The 24,978-nt window shown below is 40.4% G+C and overlaps 1 protein-coding gene across 1 annotated transcript; it reads left to right on the top strand.

Annotated features, from left to right (window-relative positions):
* Window positions 1-1,343: 1,343 nt before the first annotated feature.
* On the top strand, window positions 1,344-23,566 carry LOC149831826 (uncharacterized). Its single transcript, XM_090013088.1, has 6 exons — window positions 1,344-1,657; window positions 7,095-7,254; window positions 17,988-18,540; window positions 18,653-19,151; window positions 19,624-19,705; window positions 23,363-23,566. The coding sequence occupies exons 1-6, from the start codon at window positions 1,344-1,346 to the stop codon at window positions 23,564-23,566; spliced, it is 1,812 nt and encodes a 603-aa protein (XP_089869214.1).
* Window positions 23,567-24,978: the final 1,412 nt, after the last annotated feature.

The raw sequence follows: 24,978 nt of genomic DNA, 5'->3' as shown, positions 1-24,978 counted from the left end.
TCCCTCATACTTGTTTGCTTGGCAAACTTGGCATTCCCTTACATATTTCCTTATATCTTTCCTCATTCTGGGCCAATATAACTCGAATTTGATTCTTTGCCAAGTTTTGTGCATACCTTCATGTCCTCCCTCTCTTGAGTTATGAAAGTGTTTCAAAACTTTATTAATTAGTGGAGAGTCATTAGGTAATACAAACTTAACTTCAAAATATAACTTCTCTTCCTTCACCATATAAGAGGGATGACTAGTAGAGTCTTCTTTCAACTCTTGAATAATTTTTTGAATCTCTTCACTTTCAACTTGAGCTTGGCTCATTCTTTCCCCAAATGTGCAAGTGACTTTGGAAATGACTAAGAGAGTTATTTTCCATCTTTCTAGACAATGCATCGGCTACTACATTTTCAACACCTTTCTTGTACTTAAATTCAAAATTATACCCTATGAGCTTAGTCAACCACTTTTGTTAGAGAGAAGTTGAGACTCGTTGTTGTAAAATATACTTGAGACTTTGGTGGTCCATTTGGATTAGGAAATGTCTCCCAAGTAAGTGTGGTCTCTACTTCTCTAAAGACAACACAATGGCAAAAAGTTTCTTTTCATAAGTAGAAAAACTTTTGCTCTTTCCCGAAAGAGCTTTACTTAAGTATGCCAATGGATGTCGCTCATGCATTAGGATTGCCCCTATCCCAATGTCACAAGCATCAGTCTCTAAGATAAAGACTTTATTAAAATCGGGCAAACCAAGAATCGGTGCCTTAACCATAGCTTGCTTAAGCTTTTGGAAAGCTTGCTCGGCCTCACCATTCCATCCTCACGAGTTCTTTTTTAATAATGTCGTAAGAGGTTGAAAAATTATGCCATAGTGTCGAATGAATCGGCAATAGTATCCCGTAAGACCCAAGAAACCTCTCAAGGCTTTGATGGTGCACGAAGTAGGCTAACTAGACATGGCTTCAATTTTGTCCGGATCGATACTCACACCTTGGCTTCCCACTATATGTCCAAGATAAGACGCACTCTCTTGTCCAAAGCTACATTTGCTTCGCTTGGCAAAAAGAGTATGTTCTCTTAACACATTCAACACAATCCTCACATGCTTGAGGTGATCTTTTCAATTAGTACTATAGACTAATATGTCATCAAAGAATACCAACACAAACTTTTACAACATAGGTCTAAAAATATCATTCATAGTTCTTTGAAAGGTGGCTGGCACATTGGTCAACCCAAATGTCATAACCAAGAATTCATAATGACCATCATGCAACCCCTGCACATCACGTGCATGGATCACGAAAGGCCCCGCTGCAGCCTCACAATCACCAACAGGTTACGCATCTGACATGCGCACATCCAGTGGAATTTCTTGTTGTTGCGGTTGCTTTCTAGCGGCGCAAAAATGTGACCTCATCTTTGCCATCATTTCTGTAAAGTTCTACTGCAACGTAGTTATCTTGCTGTCAAATTGGTCTAACTTGCCTTCTACTGAGACTGTTCGGGTGACATTCTCCTCAAGTCTTTCTTCCACACGTTACTGCAATTGTTCTAGCACAATCTCCTTGAGCGGCATCGCTTTTGGTGGCATGGCTTTGATACCAATTGTTGTGCTTCGGCCAATGATCGTTCACTGCCAACCTTTAAAGTTTGATGCATGCAGGTACACAACTGAGAAAGCACACTCATGTGTTATATGTCGCTTGGCGCATACAAGCGCAAAATGATCTTCACGCATAATGGTGCGTGCAAGTGCTCACACAATCAGATGCACACTCAGGCACAATTCAGTTGGCGCACATAGGTGCTTTGTCTACGGCACATGCAGGCATGAGGAGATCAGCGCACACAAGCGAAAGAAGATCAACACACGTAGGTGCAAGGAGATTAGCGCACACACGCGCAAGGAGATCAGCGCACGTAGAAGCAAGAAGACAGCGCACGCAGGTATAAGGAGACACTTCGCTCGCAGCACATCAAAGCAGCTAAGCTCTCTGCATGTGTCCACTCACAGCAATATTGTTGCAGAGGAATGTGCAATGCTTCGATGCACTTAGGCCTGCGATAAAGAAAGAATCCTATATCACTAACATAATAGGCCTTAAAAGTATTAGTGTTAGTGCACTTAGCTGGACATGGTAGATCGACACTATGAGTGTGTACTCAAAGACATCGGATGCTTGATGCGTGTGGTATGGAATGTGCTACCAAAGCGTTGTGGCGATCTCCAGCTCCAATCGTTAACAGTCAAGCTACTGCAGCTATAAAAGAATTGTGTCAAGTCTAGCTAAGAGACTAGCTAAACAAATGTTGTGCTTGCACTCATCTGCTAATATAGAGGAGACGATCATGAGCTATTGTGCTCAATGAGTCGTCTAAAGCAATACACAGATTATGCCTATGCGACGATCGAAAGATGTGATCCAGATGTTGTGGTAGTGTATCTGCTTACAGTAGCTACATGTGAATGTCGATTATAGATCTGAGCAACAGCATCAACTCTCTGCAACTCATCTTCTTAACTATCGTGTAGCTTCAGCAGTAAAACTTGGAATGGATGAAGAAGAAATGATGAAATGGAAATCCTTTGCTAGCTTATAAATGAGACTAGAAAGACCGATCCTTAAGTTCAGACCATCTCCAATTGGAGCCAAAGAAAACAGAAACTCTATTTCTCAAAATTTGTCCAGATTACATAGTGTCCATTTTACAAATGCCTCACCTATTTATAGGGTTGACCTTCCGTTTGGCACCAAGGACCGAGCGGCCCAAGCATCAAAATCTATTGTCGACGGCTCTATTACCTCTACTGAAGCCACACGGACTGACACGATCTTGGTGCTGGTCACCCTTCTTGACTAACTGAACTGACCAAATGCCCCTGGTATGCCTCAACTGACCCAATTGCCTTAACTGAATCCTGCTGAGTCCCTCTGGTGGGCACTCGGCTAGACTCTCCAACCTCAAAAGCTGGGTTTTCACTTGGATCTACAACATAAGAGACCACGAGGGTCAACTCTCTGCCCAGAAGTGTTGACCCCTGTGTGTGTTTGTGTAGGTCGGTTGGACCATATGGGTCAGAGTGGATTCGATCCACCCCAACCAATATGGGTCCCTTGACAATCAACTGTACTCCCTCTCCCACCAACCCTTTATCTAGTATGCTACCCTACTCTAACCACCACCACCCTCTCACGCAAACTCCATTTGCGTTTACACACCACCACCTCTCCCCCTCAACTGGTGCAGCCCCTTCTCTCTACCTATAAAAGGGGGCAATTGCCCTCTCATTTCAGATCCATCTCCCTCTCTCGTTTGGTGGTTTTGAGGACCCCCTCACTAACTCTCTCTGGTTCTGTGTTCATGGCAGCTGTAAAGCTCATCCTCTCCGCCTCTCTTCTCTGTTAGGAACCGACAGCAAGACGTCACCCACCTGCTCTTTGTTTCTCTCAATTTAGCGATCAGTCGGAGGCCTGCTTCACCAACCATAACCTCCCACCGTTCTGGTTTGTTCTTCTCCTACAACCCGCTGCCACCATCATTGTTTTCGTGTGAAGCGCCATCAGGCTTGGTGGAGTTATGTGTGTTGAGAACAAAAAAAGCCAAGAATTAATCGAGGTAGGTTTACCTTGACCAAACTTGTATGCATATGTATAGACTTTGTGAGTGTTAGGCTCTTCATGCTGGATGATTTTTAAAAGGTTTACATATGAGAAAAATTGCGAAAAGATTTTGTTTTCATATTGTAAATATATATACATTTTGAGAACTAATGCTTGTTTATTTTAAACAAACTTTGCTCTGTTTCTTCAGAATAAACTATTGTTTTAATGTTTTATCAAGTTAATGTTTACACAACTCATACGTCCATTTAGCCAGATTCGATACGCAAAACTTGGCAAAAACTGACTTACAGGAAAGCTAGAAACACAAAGAGTCGACCCTCTATAAACAGAGTCGACCCTTGCTGCTTTATGTTCAGGTTGTAAAGGCCAGAAGAGTTACCCTATACTTTTAAAGAGTTGACTCTCGTGTTGACCTGGGTATAGGTCTCTGACAGCAGCAAAGTCGACCCTTGTTTCAGAAGGCAAAACCCTCTACTTTTAAGCATATTCAACCCTATATTTACAGAGAGTCGACTCCTACATAAGATGGGTCAACCCTAAAAAATGAAGAGTCGACCCCCAGCCCCATTTTTGTTGGTTTTGACCCTTAAACGCAATGAGTTGACTCTCCAAGTTCAGAGAGTCAACCCATGCTATGAAAATTTACATGTTTATATTGATTTGTTTCTGACTCAGATGAGTCAACCCCTAATCCCTGAAGAGTCGACTCTTGGGTGTCTGGGTATGAGTTCTTCATGTTTTGAACTCAGTTAAAGGCTATCAAGCTGGAGATTCGAATGAATCACCCCAGGAACAAGTCGAGAGACTTGTTTTCATTATAACTTCATTGGTGATGCATTGTTAAGTACCTTATAGTCCAAAGAGAGACCATTTTGCATTATAATGTATAGGAAATGAATGTAATCATGTTATGTCTATTGATATAACTAAAAATATGCAAATGTATGACACTCTACTGCACAGTATTTAAATATGTGATGCCTCATATTGATTACATGCCTTGCATGATATCGAAAATGTGTATGCATGAGATTGATAGCATGTGAATGGATAATATATGAATGCATATTGATGAATCATGCTTATGAAGGTGTTGCATGTGCTTAGGCACGATAATATGACATGCATGACATTTTCATTAATATTTTATTGAAAAGATATGTGATTCGAGCCCAGATGGGTGCTCATGACCTTCTGTATGGTCAACCAAATTGTAAAGTGATAGTGCCCCAAATGGGTGGGCGAGAACCTTATGACGATGATGTTTAATCATGTAAAATTTTCATGATCAGGTAAACCGTTGAAGAACTGTTTCTAAGAGGACAATCTCTATGAGGATATAGGAATCCAAGACCATGTAATCCAGCTCGGACAATCTCTATGAGGGTATACATGCCCAAGACCAAGTAATCCGGGAAGGACAATCTTTGTGAGGGTGTATATTCCAAGACTAGGTAATTTGATGGAGAACTTATTTTCAAGATACGATAAATCTTTATGAGGATGAACAGGTTAAGTGTAATGGTTATGATGGGTTAATTTGACACATATGTATGGGTGCCTAGTGGAGGTTATTAAAATTATAAAAGAGATATTATTATTTAAGCACGCATCGAATAATAAGTGATATGTATGTACATCCACTTGGGCCTACAATAAGAGAGTAAGCAGTACAATTGGCTCTATGAGATATTCTAAAGCACAGAAGGTTGTTTTTTCAGCTATGAAGATAGGAGATAAGTATCACTTATGCCGCAGGGTGGTAGTAAAACTTATCAAAAACACTGATATATCAGGTTCAAGGGTGTTGGGGTTTCTTTCTCGATAGTCTTGCTCTTCACCCAAGACCAAAGAGGATATGCAAGGCCAGAGTAATAACACACCAATTGATTAAATATATCCCTGGGTCGTGCCTCTAATATGAGATGTGTCTGTATCGTACCCACAGAGTATTGTGAAAGAAAAACGAAAGTGAATGTGCATGTACTGAATCAAGACATGCATCATTTAAAAAAGAAATGTAGATAAAAGAATTATAAGCTATAATTGACATGTAAGATGTTGCAATTTCTCTATTAAGACATGCATATGATTTAGAATGGTGTTACAATTATTGGGTGACGTGTTATATGTTGTTAATGAATCAGTTATAGTGAATGCATAAAAAGAATATGGTTCATGTATGCATGTATTTATGCATGCATGTTTTGTCATCGTATTTTTAGTAGAGAGTTGTTTTGAGTCCCTACAAAAACACAAACATGGAAGAGATTACTGAAATAGATGCAGAATGATGCGGCGACATCGAGAGCCAATCATTTTTCTTCTTTGGGAGCTGGATTTAGATACACGTTACTATTTGAATTCAGTCTTATAGTTATTGTTGTTTGGAATGTAACTCGCCTGAGGTTTTGAATCCTAGTCGAAGATGTTTTCGCTGTCAATTTTAATAAGAAGATAAAAGTTTTAATTTTTGCGTGTTTAAAACAGGGTTAAAAATCTTGCGGCATTACAAATAGTATCAGAGCGGGTTGAAAATATTGGCTCATGGCACGTTAAACAACTAGTATCGCTCTGTAAGTATTTTCTTGTTGAACTGATTGTTGTTTTATTATTATATGCTTGTGTGATATCAAGAACCTAGAAGTATGGCTAGGTACACCATCTTTTGATAATCACGGTATTGAGGAAAAGTACCCTGAATTGTTCAATTAGACCAAGGATAGAAATTTTGCCAATGAAATTTATTTAAGAAGAGTAGGATGTAATACCCACAAATTTTTATAAATAGTTAAAACAGATAGCCTGAGGCATATTTTATGGTTTTGAGTATACGATTGTATTTGTAGTAAAATTTTGAAGAAAATGGTCTTTGTTTCATCAAAATCAGAGTTAAAATGAGTTTGAGGCACCTCCGATAAATTCTATGGGATATTTGACCAAAAAGGGTCGACTCCTTGCTTGAAAATGACCCTTTGAGGGTTGACCCTATGTAAAGAGAGTCAACCTCCTTTAGTGTTTTGGTGTTGTAGGGCATAAGGGACCACAAGGGTCAACTCCTTGCCCAGAAGAGTCAACCTTTGTGTGTGTTTGTATAGGTTGGTTGGACCATATGGGTCGGAGTGCATCCGATCTACCCCAACCCATATGGGTCCCTTCACCATTGATCATACTCTCTCTCTCATCAGCTCCATACCTAGTACGTTATCCTACTCCATTTGCGTTTACACACGAACGCCTCTCCCCCTCAACTGGTTCAACCACTTCTCTCTGCCTATAAAAAGGGCAGTTTCCCTCTCATTTCAGATTTATCTCCCTTTCTCGTTTGGTGGTTTTGAAGACCTCAGACCCCTCACTCACTCTCTCTGGTTTTGAGTTGACGGCAGTTGTAAAGCTCGTCCTCTCAGTCTATTTTCTGTGTTAGAAACTAGCAATAGGAGTTCACCCTCATGTTCTTTGTTTCTCTCAATTTAGAGATCAGTGGAAGACCTGCTTCACCAACCACAACCTCCCACCTTTCTGGTTTGTTCTTCTCTTACAAATTGCTGCCACCATCATCGCCTTCGTGTGGAGCTCCATCAAGCTAGGTGGAGTTGCGTGCGTTGAGAACAAAAAGAACCAAGAATTAATTGAGGTAGATTTATCTTGACCTAACTTGTATGCATAGGTATATACTTTGTGAGCATTAGGCTCTTCATGCTAGATGATTTTTACAAGGTTTACATATGAGAAACATTGCAAACAGATTTCGTTCTCGTAATATAAATGTACATACATTTTGAGAATCGATGCACGTTTATTTTAAATAAACTTTTCTTTGTTTCTTCAGACTAAACTGTTGTTTTATTGTTTTATAGAGTTGTGAATGTTTATGCAACTCATACGTCCATTTAGACGAAGATTCGATACACAAAACTCAGCAAAAACTGAGTTATAGAAAAGATGGAAACGCAAGAGTCGACTCTCTGTAAACATAATCGACCCTTGTTGCTTTCTGTTAAGGTTGTGAAGGCCATAAGAGTCGACCCTCGTGTTGACCTGGGTATAGGCCTTTGATAGTAGCAGAGTCGACCCTCGTGCTGACCTGGGTATAGGCCTTTGATAGTAGCAGAGTCGACCCTCAAAATTCAAGAGTCGACCCTTGTGTCAGAAAGCAGAACCTTATGCATTTAAGCAGAGTCAACCCTCTGTATATAGAGAGTCGACTTCTGCAGAAAATGGGTCGACCCCTAAAAATAAAGAGTCGACCCCCCAATCCCGTTTTTGTTGGTTTTGACCCCAAAACACAGTGAGTCGAGTCTTCAAGTTCAGATAGTTGACCCCTATTGTGAAAATTGATATGTTTATGCTATTTTGTTCTTGACTTGGATGAGTCGACCCCTGATCTCCGAAGAGTCAACTCTTGGGTGTTTAGGTATGAGTTCTTCATGTTTTGAATCCGGTTAAAGGCTTTCAAGCTGAAGATTCAAATGAATCACCCCAAGAACAAGCCAAGAGACTTTTTTTTGTTATAACTTCACTTGTGATGCATTGTTAAGTACCTTATAGTCCAAAAAGAGATAGTTTTGCATTGTAATGCATAGGAAATCAATATAATCATGTTATGTCTATTGATAGAACTAAAAATATGCACATGCATGACAATCTACAGCACAGTGTTGAAATATGCAATGTTTGACATTGATTATATGCCTTGCATGATATCGAAAATGTGTATGCATGAGATTGATAGCATGTGAATGGATAATATGGGAATGAATATTGATGAATCATACTTATGAAAGTGTTGCTTGTGCTTAGGCACGTTAATATGTCATGCATGACATGTCCATAGATATTGTATTGAAAAGATGTGTGATTTGAGACTAAATGGGTGCTCATGACCTTCTGTATGATCAACTGAATTGAAAAGTGATTGCGCCTCAAATGGATGGCCGAAAACCTTACGATGATGATGTTTAATCATGTAAAAATTTTATGATCAGATAAACCATTGAAGAATTATTTCTAAGAGAACAATATCTATGAGGATATGTGAATCCAAGACTAGGTAATCCGGCTAGGACAATCTCTGTGAGGGTATACATGCCCAAGACTAGGTAATCTGGGTAAGACAATATATGTGAGGGTATACAGGTCCAAAACCAGATAATCTGACGGAGAATTTATTTTCAAGATATGATAAATCTTTGTAAGGATGAACAAGTTAAGCATAATGGTTATGATGGGTTAATTGAAAACATATGTGTGGGTGCCCAGTGGAAGCTATTGAAATTATAAAAGAAAAATTATTATTTAAGCATGTATTGAATAGTAAGTGATATGTATATATATCCATTTGGGCCTACAATGAGAGAGTAAATGGTACAATTGACTCTATGAGATATTCTAAAGCATGAAAAGTTGCTTCTCCAACTACGGAGATAGGGGATAGCTACCACTTATGATGCGAGGTGGTGGTAAAACTTATCAAAAAGACTGATATATCTGGTTCAATAGTGTTGGGGTTTCTCTCTCGATAGTCTCACCCCTCACTCGATACTAGAGAGGATGTGCAAGGCCAAGATAATAAAACATCAATTGATTGAATATACCTCTGGGTTGTGCATCTAATCCTGGATGTGTATGTGTCGTATCCAGAGTATTGTGAAAGAAAAATGAAAGTGAATGTGCATGTACCGAATCAAGACATGCACCATTTAAAAAAGAAAGGTAGATAAAAGAGTTGTAAGTTATCCATGACATGTAGGATGTTGCAATTTCTTTGTTAAGACATGCATATGATTTAGAATGGTGTTATAATTATTGGGTAACATGTTACGTGTTGTTAATTATTCAGTTATAGTGAATGCGTGAAAAGAATATGGTTCATGTATGCATGTATCTATGCATGCATGCTTTGTCATTGTATTCCTAGTAGAGGGTTGTTCTGACCCCTTACAAAAACACAAATATAGAATAAATTACTGGAACATATGCAAGATGTTGCGACGGTGTAAAAAACCAATCTTTTTTTCTTGGAATGTAACCTGTATGAGGTTTTGAACTCTAGTCGAAGATGTTTTCGTTGTCGATTTTAAGAAAAAATTTAACTTTTTGTGTGTTTCAAAAAAGGTTAAAAAACTTGAGGTGTTACACTTAAACTATCCCAAGCTGTTTTCTTCAGTTGTTCGACCTAATTATCAGTGAAGTTGCATCATCTACCTCAAATCTGGATCCGGTGTAATAACATTGCACACATTGAGTGTGTTACTGCAACTTGAGCGCCGCACATCCTCCGTTGTGCCCCACTGCTCACACACTGCATCCAAAAGATGTATGGTGCTCACGTGTAGCAGCACACTTAATGTATGAAATGTGATTGCAAACTGATCCGGCCTCATCCACTTCAATGTTGCAAACCTCCCTAATTTAGAGTATGGGTTAGGTCCCGAGTGCCCCTATACAGTTCTACTGCACCTTTGGATGTCAAGTCATTTTAACGGTAAACAACATCGGTGGGCCCATCAAAGGCATGGTACCCCAACCATTGTGGTTTGTATGTCGTTCATTTGTGGATGAATGGCTTGGAAGGCAATCAGCACTCTTGCTTGATCCAGCCTCTCTAATTCACACCAGATAGTGCCCCATGATATGGGTTACCAATGAAACTAGGATCTAATGATTTAGGGACAACTTCATTTAGAATACCACATTAAGCCTAATATTCAAAAGATAAAAAAACGGCATGCTTTCAAGACCTAACTTTTCAGGGAAACCTTAGTGGGAAGTCCTAAAGCGGTTTGGCATAGTGGGGCCTAGGGCGCTAGGCAAGCAGTCTAGGTTCAAATATTATGGGCATCACTCCTTGCGCAAGCCGGGGCCGAGTTTTATGCTGCAGGGCAGTGATTGTAAGTGGCAGGCGCGGCTAGGCCTCTGATTTTTTGGGGCGGTTTCTCCATATAAATATCAAAAAAAAAAAAGTCTAGGTTCAAATCTTATGGGCGTCACTTCTTGAGCAAACCAGGGCAAGGGGTAAGCCCAGGGAGTTTTACGCTGCAGGGCAGTGATTGTAAGTGGCAGGCAGAGTCAGCATGGTTAGGTCTGTGATCTTGGGTGCGGTTTCTCCGTATCAATATAGAAAAAAAAACCTTAGTGAAAGTAACACGGTTTACCCGTGAGCTATGTATTATAAAAAATCATTCGGCAATGATGTAGATAGCACTCTCTTTTAGCACAACTGCTCCTATTGCGTAATAAAATCATTAAAACATTCTTTTTCAAGGCAGAGGTTGAAAATGGGATTTTATGTATGGACCCTAACCACGAAATTAGCATTAAGTCTCTGTTGGGTTAGTGTTTTCTACTGATCACAGCCAACTTAGCAAAGCCAGTTTCTTTTTTCTTTTCTTTTTTTCATAGTTCCAGTTAATATTATACAAGTGATCTGTATGATTTTTTAGTAGCACCTGCATTTTGGATTGCCGAAATCTGACCTGTGTACAGATTTTTTTCATTTGATGCAAAAGTTCATTACTACTAATGTACTGATATTTTTTGTACTTAAAAAAACTTTATTGAATAAACATGATTCAAAGGTCAATTCTAATTAAATCTATCATATTCAACACATATACAAATATATATTCATCTCTATCTGTTAGTTTTAGTGAAAAGTTAGGTCTCGAATTATGTTTCTCGAAAACCTTGACTTGTTTAGGTAAGAGTCCGGATCAGGTGGAATCACATGACACAAAATTTGTACGTTAAGCACCTGATCGCCCTCCATCAGTCCTTGGGCCCCACAACTGACAGGCCATGTTCACAAGATGGAGGGTGATTAGGTGCTTATTTGTACAATCACTTCTATGGAATAAGAAAAAGGATGAAAAATGGAATTCTCTAATAATTAAACAAAAAGTGCATTTTAAAATATAAAATTAAATGAGGTGTCCCATAACCTTCTTAAGAGATCCGAAGCAGGTTATATGTTCCCCCCCCCCCCCGAACAGGGCAGTTAGCTACATCTCATGTTCGGGGGTCCCAAAGAGCACCACGTATGTAAGCATGTGCGTCTCGTATCCCCATGTTTGTCAGGATTAATTAGCGTTGGAGTTTGATGCGATTGCAAAGACTTAAGTACCCTCTCCTCCATCGGTGCCAAAAAAAATGACGATTCTTGAAAAAAAGTGGTTGTAAAGACTTAAGTGCCCCGAAGATGATTATTTAATACTCAGTCTCTGCACTGCAGGATTATCTGAGAAAGAAATCTCCCCTGGAGGAGGCCATGAACATCAACCCTTTCACTCTCTCTCTCCCTTCTATTTCTGCTTCTATGCACATCCAACAGAAGATCTTACATTGCTCCATCAAGCACCGACTGACCTGCACATTGACTGTTGTGGAGTCTGATTCAGAGTTTTTACCCTTACAGGAGGAGAGTTTGGGGGCTCATCCCAGCGTGGGTAGCATCATTCAACTAAATGAGTTGTAGATCTTGATTCAGAGTTTTTACCCTTACAGGAGAGGGGTCTGAGGGCTCCTCCCAACGTGGGTAGCATCATTCAACTTGAAGAGTTGTGGAGTCTGATTCAAAGTTTTTACCCTTACAGAAAAGGGGGGTCTGAGGGCTCCTCCCAGCGTGGGTAGCATCATTCAACTTGAAGAGTTGTGGAGTCTGATTCAGAGTTTTTACCCTTACGAAAAAGGGGGGTCTGAGGGCTCCTCCCAGCGTGGGTAGCATCATTCAACTTGAAGAGTTGTGGAGTCTGATTCAGAGTTTCTACCCTTACAGAAGGGGGGTCTGAGGGTTCCTCCCAGCGTGTGTAGCATCATTCAACTTGATGAGTTGTGGAGTCTGATTCAAAGTTTTTACCCTTATAGAAGGAGGGTTTGGGGGCTCCTCCCAACGTGGATAGTATCGTTCAACTTGATTCGTTGTGAAGCCTGATTCAGAGTTTTTGCCCTTACAGGAGAAGGGTTTGGGGGCTCCTCCCAGCGTGGGTAGCATCATTCAACTAAATGAGTTGTAGATCATGATTCAGAGTTTTTACCCTTACAGGAGAGGGGTCTGGGGGCTCCTCCCAACGTGGGTAACATCGTTCAACTTGATTCGTTGTGGAGCATGATTAAGAGTTTTTGCCCTTACAGGAGAAGGGTTTGGGGGTTCCTCCCAACGTGGATAGCATCGTTCAACTTGATTCGTTGTGGAGCCTGATTCAGAGTTTTTTCCCTTACAGGAGAAGGGTTTGGGGGATCCTCCCAGCGTGGGTAGCATCGTTCAACTTGATTCGTTGTGGAGCCTGATTTAGAGTTTTTGCCCTTACAGGAGGGGGTCTGGGGGCTCCCCCCCGACACGGGTCCCGGGTGTCATGGTCAAAAAATGCACAGGGTGTCGTGGTGAGAAAGACATATGTTTGTTTCAAGCAAGGTTGGAAGAAATCAATGGAAAATCCAACAGGGAGCATGCCAGAATCAAGATGTGGATGTCAAGCGAGAATGGTGTTGTGCAACTCAAATAATACAAAATAATAAGGGTCTGGTTTTTAGTTAAAATGAGGAATGAAATGACAATAGAAATTGCTTAAAATTTACAGGAATAAACTAGACTCAATAATGAAGACACCATTTTTTACGGATTTGGAATATGACCTCCGGTTAGGGAGATATGATCCTGACAAGTTAGTCCTAATTCGGGTAGCGATTTACAGCGATTTGCTTACTGAATAACACTATAAATCACTATAGCGATTTGCGGAAGACACTACAAATCGCTATAGTGAGATTCAAAAACACTATAAATCGCTATAGCGATTTGCGGAAGACACTACAAATCGCTATAGTGAGATTCAAAAACACTATAAATCGCTATAGCGATTTGCGGAAGACACTACAAATCGCTATAGTGAGATTCAAAAACACTACAAATCTCTATAGCGATTTGCGAAAGACACTACAAATCGCTATAGTGAGATCCAAAAATACTATAAATCGCTATAGCGATTTGCGGAAGACACTACAAATCGTTGTTGAAAAGCCGGATAACACTATAAATCGTTGTAGGGCTCGTTGGAGACCCGAAAATACTACAAATTGTTGTAGAAAAGCCGGATAACACTACAAATCGCTGTTGGAAGGCCCCAAAAAAATTGGTCCGGAGGGCGCTGCCCCCGAGCCCCCCGCCAGGGGCGGCCCCCCCTGGACCCTCGTCCGCTGACGGTGCAGCGGGATCCGCGCCGGGGGGGGAGCCCTCGAACCCCCCTCCTGTAAGGGCAAAAACTCTAAATCAGGATCCACAACGAATGAAGTTGAACGATGCTACGCACGCTGGGAGGAGCCCCCAAACCCTTCTCCTGTAAGGGCAAAAACTCTGAATCAGACTCAACAACTCTTCAAGTTGAACGATGCTACAGTCAGTGTGCAGGTCAGTCGGTGTTTGATGGAGCAATGTAGGATTGTCTGTTGGATGTGCACAGAAGTAGAGAGAGAGTGAGAGGGTTGATGTTCATGGCCTTCTCCAGAGAGAACTCTTTGTCTCCCTTGATTTCTTCTCTAGAGAGAGAGAGCGGGTTTTACAGTGTTTTACGAAGAAAGAAGAAGAAGACTTTGAAGAGTCAACATCATCCTCGACTTTCTGGATGGAGGACATGTTTGTCCTTTTTTTTGAACGGAGAAAGAAGAAGAAGACTTTGAAGAGTCAACATCATCCTCGACTTTCTGGATGGATGACATGTTTGTCCTTTTCTTGAACGGAGAAAGAAGAAGAAGACTTTGAAGAGTCAACACCATCCTCGACTTTCTGGATGGAGGACATGTTTGTCCTTTTTTTGAACTGTTTGTTTTTTCTTTTTTGAATAAAGGGCATTTTTGTCATTTTCTCAAACCATCACTTTATGAGAAGAATAGCAAGAAAGGGTACTTAAGTCTTTGCAATTGTGATGGGTCTAATTGGACCTGTGTCCGGACCCAGTATCATCATCTCAATTCAAGATTAAGTCTGGTTTCACCTGAATCCGAACCAAACCCGACCCGTTGACACCCCTACCCACGCTCCATCAGTCTCACGCTAAAAAGCATTGAGTAGGCAGTAGACTCTGTGTTGCTTATGGTGTTTTCATGTTGCTTGGGCTTTATGTCTAAAAAGATCGTCCTAACATTTGTCACGCAAGTTCACCTTGCAATTTTTATAAACTTTTTCTGAAAAAATATGGCATGAAGGCATGGAATTTTAAAAAAAATTTAATCAACAAAATTTTTTTTGATGTTTGAATATTTAAAATATACATTCTTATTTAACAATTATTAAAAATATGAAAACAGTCAGAACTCATGTTAGTGTGTCCAATCGTGTCATGAGGGACACTTTACTAAACCAGTGGCATATATCCTTGTAAGATAGTTGGGCTTTGAGAACGCGGAATCATGTGTCCATGCATCAAAGGAGAACCAGTGATGTCTCAGAGATAGAGCTGGTAAACGAGCTGAATGAACTGAGCTTGAAGTGTTCAAGCTTGTTTCATTCTAGTGGCCAGACAACTCAAGTTCGACCTGACTTATTTATAAAAAAAAAAGTACATTATTTTAGAGCTGGAAGAGAGAGAATTAAAAAAAACATTATTTCAGAGCTAGAAGTAATAAGATTTTACGGCTAAACCTATTTTTTGCAAATCAAATAGTTCAAACATATAACTATATAATGTAAAATATTAGATTTATATATGTGACAAGAGTTAAGAAGTTCATATTAATTAAAAAAAGTAATCAAAATTAAAAAGTTTAAGTCTACTAAAATTAGAACAGTTGTAGACGACTGGCAGTTCTTTATGGGTTAATAAATTATGGGGTGATTTTCAGTTTTTGTTACTTTTCAGTTTTCTAAAAATTTAAATTTCTAGTTATTTTTAGATATTATGGTTTCATAGCTAGGTTTCAGCATCAAATCTGCAGGTTTTAGGGATGGCCTTCCTGCAGCCCTGCATCATTAAGAGTATAAATGGATCAGATCCAAGCTAGACCAAGGTTCACCCAAATTCAAAATTGATTTTGAACAATAGGTCTGAGTCCAAATCTATCCTATATAGTAATATCCACTGAGGAGGAGTAAAATTCAGTTCCTGATTTTACATTAATACTGGGTCAGTGAAAAATGGAAACAAACATTTTACATGTGAAAACAGAAACAGATGGGACTTTTTATGGATGCAAATATAGATACAAAAAAAGCAATAATCAAAATTGGATCTGATTCCAAAAACAGGTTCAAACAGAAAAATCCAAATTGGATCTAAATACACATTTTGTTGTAGGTGTCTTGAATTTTGGACCTTCTCCAATAATCCATGACCCGATCTGAAAATAGTTTGTTGTTTGTACGAACCTAATAAAGGGATTGGGCACTAAGGTTTTTGAGCGCAATCTGACTCGTGTTTTCTGCTTTGCCATGCCGCTAGGCCCCATGGTCCACCATAGGAATGTAAACAGTTCCTATTCGTGGTCACTTTAATGTCCAATTAATCAAATGTAGGCTATATGGATTCAAATTCAGATTTGGTTCAGACGGTAAAAAAACTCATGCAAGATCCTCCATTTTACATGTAAATGGTTTCAGATATCTGTCAAATTTGGATATTCATCGGATTAAGTAACGAAAAATCAAAACTATGTCCATATCCAATTATAATCGAATATGGTTCTTGCTTACCAAATGCAGCTAAACAGAGTCCAATTCTGTCTGATGTTGGATAGGGTCTGAAATATATATACTGGGAGAAACCGCCCGAGGCGCATGTTGGCATAAAACTCCAAGAGCTTAACCCCAGGGAGTCGCCAAGCTTAGCTTACACAGAAGGATGACACCCATGGGATTTGAACCTAGACTGCCCGTCAAACTGTCTAGGCCCCCTCCCAGTACGCCAACCCCTTGGATCTGTGTTGAGCAAAGAACTGGCCCACCCACGCATGAACAGAGGACTATACTAGTTTTTCTTAAAAGAATGATTTACTCCATTTAGAGAAGTTAAAACAAGGGGACTCTACTAGAAGAATGATTTACACTTGTGTTAAATCAAGGGGCCTCCACTTAGATAATCCACTGCCCAAATTCCATGATAGTTTCTCCCTAATGGTGCTGAAAATAGGTTAGTAGGTAGGAGGGACCCGGTCTGATTGGACTCAAGGATCTCGTGAATTGAAGGGCGGATCAACTAGGGGCACCAAAGCAGGAAAATGTTCTCAATTATCACTCAAGGTAATAATTCTTTCATTTTTACCAGGAGGAAAAGAAAAAATGCTTTTATTTTATTCTAAAACTGTGGCCACTCGTCATCTTCTATTATAAAATATTTGCATGTTCGATTGGGTGACACGTGAGGATGAACAATCAATCACAGCTGAGAAAGTAAAAATTGTTATTGTTGGTCACAAGGTCGATCCTGTGACCAACTTTCACAAGATCATTGGCTTTTCTGTAGATCACTTGGGCCTTGGGAATAATGTAAACAAAAAAAAACTTTCAATTTTTACCCCCATCATATTTGTATTTCAAACTTGTAACATATTTTTATTTCAAACTATAACAATTTCGATTCAAACAAAAAATTCACATGTTTTCAATTTACAGGGTTGCATATTTTCTCTCTTTCTTATATATATATATACATATAAATCATATACATATATAAATAAATAAAGCGTAGGAGAATGTGTAGGGCTGCCCAATGAAAATTTCCAAAGAAATTCTAAAACCATGGTTGAGCATTTGACCCTGTTTATTCAAACTTAGACTTATTTGATACTTCGGAATTTGGATTCACCAAAACACAAAGGTAAACTGTAAAAATAATAATAAAAATAAATTTTGACGTGCAGTGACGAAGACGATAAAAGACATGGTTTGTCTATACTCTTGTACAGGAAACCATATCAAACAAGAAGCTTCCCCATAAAAAACACCGGATATTCATGCTCACGGTTTTCTGCCTCCACCTCTCTCTGTCTCTCCCTCTCTCTCTCAACCCAACAAGGCCTCCGCTGTATTTTCTTGGAGAGCTCAAAAGAGGAAGAATCAGGTCTGCTACAGTCAATGCCTAACCATCAACCAGTAAAGCCACTGTCATTTTCTCTTGGAAAAGGATCCAGGTGAACGGAATGGTTCAACAGAGGAAGCCAGCAGCAGAGAGTCATCAAGAGATTCCTTAAGCCCTAAATCAGTAACCCTCTCACCCATTTCCACCATGGATCTCAAGACCCGAAAGCATCTCCAAAGCCCATACTTTTTCCACTCCAACAATGTAACGCTCCAACTTTTTATATTCTGTCTTCTGCATGCGCTCTCTTTCTTGAGTGATGATGACTTCTAATAGCCTTCTTTTTTCTTTGTTGGTGCATCAGGAATCACCACTGGAAGGGAACACAAGCATTTTCAGTAAAGATGCAGAAGACCCATTTTCAGAAATATTTCTAGACCACCCTGATCCCCTGTGCAAGCTCAACCTGAGGGAAACCTCAGATTTTGTGAAGTCTTTACCTCTCTCTAAGGCAAACATAGGGCCTAAAGGGTTTGTAGATAGTCCTAGTCATAGAAGAACGGAAGGAGGGCTGCTCATTGGTCAAAGAAGGCTACTGGAAGCTCCATCAACACCTGGTAGACCTGTTTTATCTGTCAACAACATTGGTTCACCCCTTGCCAATTTCTCAAGAAAGCCCTTCCCTTCAAAACGGGATGATGCAGAGAAGTGGCTCATTAGCTCCTCTTGCAATGGGTCCCCAGCCCATATCATAACACTTGAGCCTCAAAGGATCACAAGGCAACAATGCCAACAAGCTCTCACCTACAAAACTGAGCTGTTTGCCGAAAAGGTCAGAGCTTCAGATGAAAAGATGTCTGCTTTAGTCCCTAGCAGCAAAGGACATATCCCTTCTGATAAAAAATCCGCTTTTCTTGGTACCATCTTCATCCTTCTCTCTTTCTTCTTCTTACTCATTGTTGATGATAAAACACTATTACTTCACTGAAAACCGTACTTCTGTTTGAGTGATCTTTTACTTGTGTTCAGATAAATATACAGATAATGTGGAACCTGTGAATTCAAATTTTAGATATTGTGAGCCAATGAAAGAAGGGTGCTTGTTCAGAAGTTCTGTGAGTGAACCTATGAAGGATGCTGGTACTGAGGTGGTGAGAGAGGTTCATCACAGAGACGTTGGAACAGAGATGACACCTCTTGTGAGCTCAAGGAATTCAAGGTGCCCAACACCCATCAAGATGCCTTCACCACCCAGGCACAACACACCCGCTGCATGGTCTGGGCCGCTGGGTGGTCCTCCACCAATTTCACCCATAGACATCTCTGAGATCCATGATTACCATTTCGCCAAGCTTGAGCTTGGGAATAAGTTCGGTTGGACCGATCTTAACGTGTCAAATTGGAGTTCGAGAGAAGAAGAGGTCTCAAGGAGTTTGAGACATTTTGAGGTGGGGGCTGGGAAGAAGAGCATTGGAGATTGCAAAGCTTCTATTTGGGAAGATGAAGAGAAAAACAAGTGTTGTATAAGGTAACTGATGCACGGTAACGCATTCTTTGTGCCAGTTTCTTATTATGAATTGTTTGATGATGTTGGTGTTCGTCTTCTCTCTTGTTTCTTGGAGAAATTTGCATACTCTGGTCAAGTTAGCACGTCGAAGTCGATGTGGTGGTTAAGATTCAACGGAAGAAATTTATTCAGTTTTTTTCGTTTTTTGTGATTTTGATGGATTCTATGTGTGTGTACTCAACTGCAAATTAAATCTATTGTTGGATTTTAAGTTACAGTAATTCATTTATTTGTTTGGTCTGAAACCATTTCTGGCTCCAGCTTTTTGAATTTTGAGCTAATCTGTGCGTGCTTTGCCTGTGACCATTACTAAATGGGCCAAGTTTATTTTTGTTGTTTTAACTTCTCATGATTTGTTTTTCTTTTTGTTTGTTCTTCTCCACTGCAAAGTTGCTTAACTTTTGTCTGGCTAATTGCTTCTTGTGGTTTTTAGGTATCAGAGGGAAGAAGCAAAGATTCAGGCATGGGTGAATCTGCAAAATGCAAAAGCAGAGGCTCAGTCAAGAAAGCTAGAGGTCGGTTGCTCTGTGGAAAGTTTTCACAGTTTTCCCAGTTTTCCCTCTCCCAAGTATTTAGTTTGTTCCATTTGATAAGTGCAAAACAGTTCATGATTTCCATACCACTGGTACAAACTCATAAACAACCTGCGGAAATTCTCCGAAGTTAATAAAAGCATAGAATCTTCAAAAGTAGACTTTACAAGATTAGGTTTCTCCATTTGTATTTTTGCTGTTACTGGCTTTCTCCATTTTTTGAGTTTTTTTTTCCTTTTTTGGCTTAGCCAAGGGAAAAAACCCCACAGTGAAGCTTCAGGTTGATGAAACCCTTTAGGTCCCTGCTTCCCGTGGGTTTCAAACCGTGGTCTTCTCATGTCAGATGACTTGTGAGTCCCTGTTGGCTTCTTCATTTTTAAGTTGGTGGGAAACTGTAATGTTTGAAACATAAAAGCAACAATGTGGTGAATTTCCAAAACTAGGGCTATGTGGGGAGAGGGTGGTGTATGTTCGCCCCCAATGATTCACTGAATCTCACGCCTGTGTTCGGGGCTTTGAATGAGCACCACGTATACAAGCACATGGGGCTCGTATTCCTGTGTATGTTGACATAACTTTGCATCGGACTCTGGTGTTGTTGCAAAGACTTAAGTACCCTTTATTGCTATTCTTCTCAAAAAGTGATGGTTTGAGAAAATGACAAAAATGTCCTTCATTCAAAAAAGAAAAAACAAATAGTTTAAAAAAAGGACAAACATGTCCTCCATCCAGAAAGTCGAGGATGATGTTGACTCTTCAAAGTCTTCTTCTTTTTCTGTTTAAAAAAAGGACAAACATGTCTTCTTCTTCTTTCTCCGTAAAACACTGTAAAACCCTTTCTCTCTCTAGAGAAGAAATCAAGGGAAACAAAGAGTTCTTCCTGGAGAAGGCCATGAACACCAACCCTCTCACTCTCTCTCTCTTCTCTCTCTACTTTTGTGCACATCCAACAGACGATCCTACATTGCTCCATCGTCATCTTCTTCTTCTTCCTTCTTCGTAAAACACTGTAAAACCCTCTCTCTCTGTAGAGAAGAAATCAAGGGAGGTAAAGGGTTCCTCCTGGAGAAGGCCATGAACACCAACCCTCTCACTCTCTCTCCCTTCTCTCTCTACTTATGTGCCTGATTTAGAGTTTTTGCCCTTACAGGAGGGGGGTCCGGGGGCTCCCCCCCCGGCGCGGATCCCGCTATAGCGATCCGGACCAAAAATTTTTTGGGCCTTCCAACAATGATTTGTAATATTATCGGGCTTTCCTACAGCAATTTGTAGTATTTGTAGTGTCTTCCGTAAATCGCGAAACGCTATAGCGATTTGTAGTGTCTTCCGTAAATCGCTATAGCGATTTGTAGTGTCTTCCGCAAATCGCTATAGCGATTCGCAAATCGCTATAACGATTTGTAGTGTCTTCCGCAAATCGCGAAACGCTATAGCGATTCGTAGTGTCTTCCGTAAATCGCTATAGCGATTTGTAGTATCTTTCGCAAATCGCTATAGCGATTTTTAGTGTCTTCCGCAAATCGCTATAGTGATTTGTAGTGTCTTCCGCAAATCGCTATAGCGATTTGTAGTGTCTTCCGCAAATTAGGATCAACTTGTCAAAGCCATATCTCCCTAACCGAAGGTCATATTCCAAATCCGTAAAAAGTGGTGTTTTCGTTATTGAGTCTAGTTTATTTTTGTAAATTTTCAGCAATTTCTATTGTCATTTCATTCCTCATTTTAACTTCAACGATACATTACAACCACAATCATCAAAAGAAAGATTGCCCAAGCTAAGAGTCACCGTTCTCGCCCTCCTCCTCGACAGCAACCCAGTCGGTGCAGTCACGCTGAGGATGGCCAGCAGAAGCTCCACCACGTCGTCTTCCTCTCCCTAGCGAGGAGGTCTCAACAGAGCCGTCGTTCCGGTGACGGGTGTTCATCTCGTTCCGGTGACGGGTGTTCTACGAAATGTAAATCCCCCCTTCTGTAAGGGCAAAAGGCCATGAACACGCTGGGAGGAGCCCTCAGACCCCCCTTCTGTAAGGATAAAAGCTCTGAATCAGACTCCATAACTCTTCAAGTTGAATGATGCTACCCACACTGGGAGGAGCTCTCAGACCCCTCTTTCTGTAAGGGTAAAAACTCTAAATCAGACTTCACAACTCTTCAAGTTGAATGATGCTACTCACGCTGGGAGGAGCCCCCAGACCCTCCTCCTGTAAGGGTAAAAACTTTGAATCAGGCTCCACAACAGTAAATGTGCAGGTCAGTCGGTGCTTGATGGAGCAATGTATGATCTTCTAATGGATGTGCACAGAAGCAGAAATAGAAGGGAGAGAAAGAGAGTGTGAGAGTTGAATGATGCTACCCACGCTGGGATGAGCCCCCAAACCCTCCTCCTGTAAGGGTAAAAACTTTGAATCAGGCTCCACAACAGTCAATGTGCAGGTCAGTCGGTGCTTGATGGAGCAATGTATGATCTTCTAATGGATGTGCACAGAAGCAGAAATAGAAGGGAGAGAGAGAGAGTAAGAGGGTTGATGTTCATGGCCTCCTCCAGGAGAGATTTCTTTCTCGGATAATCCTGCAGTGCAGAGACTGGGTCTTAAATAATCATCTTCGGGGCACTTAAGTCTTTACAACCACTCATTTTCAAGAGCCGTCATTTTTTTTTGCACCAATGGAGGAGAGGGTACTTAAGTCTTTGCAATCGCATCAAACTCCAACGCTAATTAATGCTGACAAACATGGGGATACGAGATGCACATGCTTACATACGTGGTGCTCTTTGGGACCCCGATCATGAGATGTAGCTAACTGCCCTGTTCGGGGGGGGGGACATATAACCTGCTTTGCTCTGTGGGGTTTCCCTTTGAGTTTAGAAAAATTTACAAAAACACGCTTTATTGTGAGTGCTTTCTACTAAGATGCGACGAAAGTGTCTTATTTGTCCATAGCTCTTCTTCCTCTTAAAAAGATATAAGACTAAATCTTCTGCTAGCCAATGACTGTTCCGATGCCTCGCATGATCACATCCTGTATTTCGGTACCTTTTGTTGGCTTGATGGAGATTTCCGGTTCCCACCTGCCATATTGAGCCCCGTACTCTCTTTGTGTCACGTTTGTTTCCCTTTGTGTCCTTGCAACTCACAGGTTGTACTATTCTCCTTTTGAATTTGAGCTCACTGCCACCACCGAAGGGGTGCAGCGAAGTCATTTACATTTTTCACCAACAAACATTGGAATCTTTGCTTGAAAATTATTGATTTGATTGATATGTAGACCACCGAATAGTTCCTCTTTAATCTCCACCTTGGCATAGTTGGCGTTATTTTAACTTTATTGCTATTTACGACATGCCTGCATTCGACAACCAAAAGCCAACGTAGGTACGACACCATGTTTCATTCCTAGTATTATCATTGTTATTTAGATGTTATTGCATCATGGCAACGCAATAACTGGGCTCAAATAAGTTTGCCTTGCCTACTTTTCAACTCTCTTTATCAGTATCAATACCAAGATTCGAGTATTTGACATTTAACTGCAGTAAAATAAGAAAGTTTTTTTTGTTACCGTTCTTACTGCAGCCTTCTGAATTTGTGCCATTTGCTTGATAGAGAGTTATAATGCAAAACATGGTCTTTGTCTCAGGTGAAGATACAGAAGATAAGGTCAAACCTGGAAGAAAAACTCATGAAAAGAATGACATTGGTTCACAGGAAAGCAGAGGAGTGGAGGGAAGCTGCTCAATTTCAACATTCTCAACGCATGCTTAAAGCCTCTCAGCAATCACAAAAGATTAAGACCCAAAACTCAACCGTCCAAGAAAACCCTCCTTGTAGTTGTTTCCGGTAGGAAACACTAAATTATATAAAAAACAGAATAAGAAAGTGCCTGCTTCAATTTTTCCACGCAACTTAATTACAAGAAGATAAAGTAGAAGAGCACACATGCTTTTCCTGTTGTTATGGTTTTGGAGTCTAGTTGTTCTAACTGAGACTAATTATCCAGGAACTTGCAGAGAGAGAGAGAGAGAGAGAGAGAGAGAGGTTTGTAGATTCATTAAAGGCCCTGTTTGGAAACTCAGCATCGGAGGTTGCCGAAGAGAATTCATGGAATCCTTAGCTTTTGCCTTGATTTGGGATTGGAGGGAGAAACAAGAAATGAGGAAATTGACGCGACACTTGCCCATGTCAGTTCCACGATCCAGCTACCACCATTGACAGATGGTAGTTGGTAAATCCCATGTCTCATGCCGACTCTCCTCCGGATGGTGTTTTTCTTTTTTCAACGCCTTCCCCACCTATTCCATTAAAGCTCTCAGCTACCTGCACCTACCATTTATTTCTTTCTTTCCTCATTCTCAACCCTCTTGCACGATTTCTACAAACCCTAAAGAGGTCGGTTAGCCATTTTAAGGTGGATTGCAGTTATTTTGAAGGTGCACTAACTCCACTAATCCTAGCTTGTTGAGCCATGTTCTTCTCCTTTGAAGTTTGTGTAGTCATTTGAAGTTAAGAATGATGTTCTTTTTGTCATAATGTTTGGTTTGTGATTTAGACGTATATATAGTTTTGAAAAAAACATAAATATATGATGCATACATTTTTTTCTTTTATAAATGTAAATAAATATAAAGAGAAAAAGGCATACTCCTCATGTATTTATGTTTTTCAAATCTTTATACAAATTTAAATCACAAACTTCAAATAAGTAGTTGTCAACCTCAACAAGCTAGGTTTATATGGGGTTAGTGCACTTTCAAAATGGCTACAATCTGCCTTCAAATGGCTGCAATATATGAAAGGAGTAGAATGCAGTGGCCGATCCATCTAGGGTTTGTGGGGGTTCACGAAAGAGGGTTGAGAATGAGAGAAAAATGGGTGGTAGGTGTGTAGACTTAGGGATGTTGCTGGAGGCTTCAATGTGGTAGGGGGGGCGGGCGGCAGAAAAGGAAAAAACATTGTCAGGAGGCTTGGCATGAGATTTGCCGACTACCACCTCACAATGATGGTAAGCTAAATCATGAAATTAGTGTTTATAAGTGTCACACATGTTCTCTCATTTTTTTATTTCTCTCCATCCGAAAGGGAGGTGGGAGCTTGAGATTCCGTGAATCCTCTACCTCCCGACGTCGAGTTTAGCTTTGGAAAAAGCATAAATACTTTTTTTTTTAAGTCAAGCTGGGCTTAGGCAGACCCCTGCCGGTTATACAACTATACCATTGGGTTTTGAACCTGCAACGTCCCAACATAAGGTGGCGTGCA

The sequence above is a fragment of the Nuphar pumila genome, chromosome 7, assembly GCF_984573655.1.
Source record: "Nuphar pumila chromosome 7, dmNupPumi1.hap1.1, whole genome shotgun sequence".
Lineage (NCBI taxonomy): Eukaryota > Viridiplantae > Streptophyta > Magnoliopsida > Nymphaeales > Nymphaeaceae > Nuphar > Nuphar pumila.
Note: the sequence above shows the minus strand (reverse complement) of the source record. Positions and strands in the feature narration are given on the sequence as shown.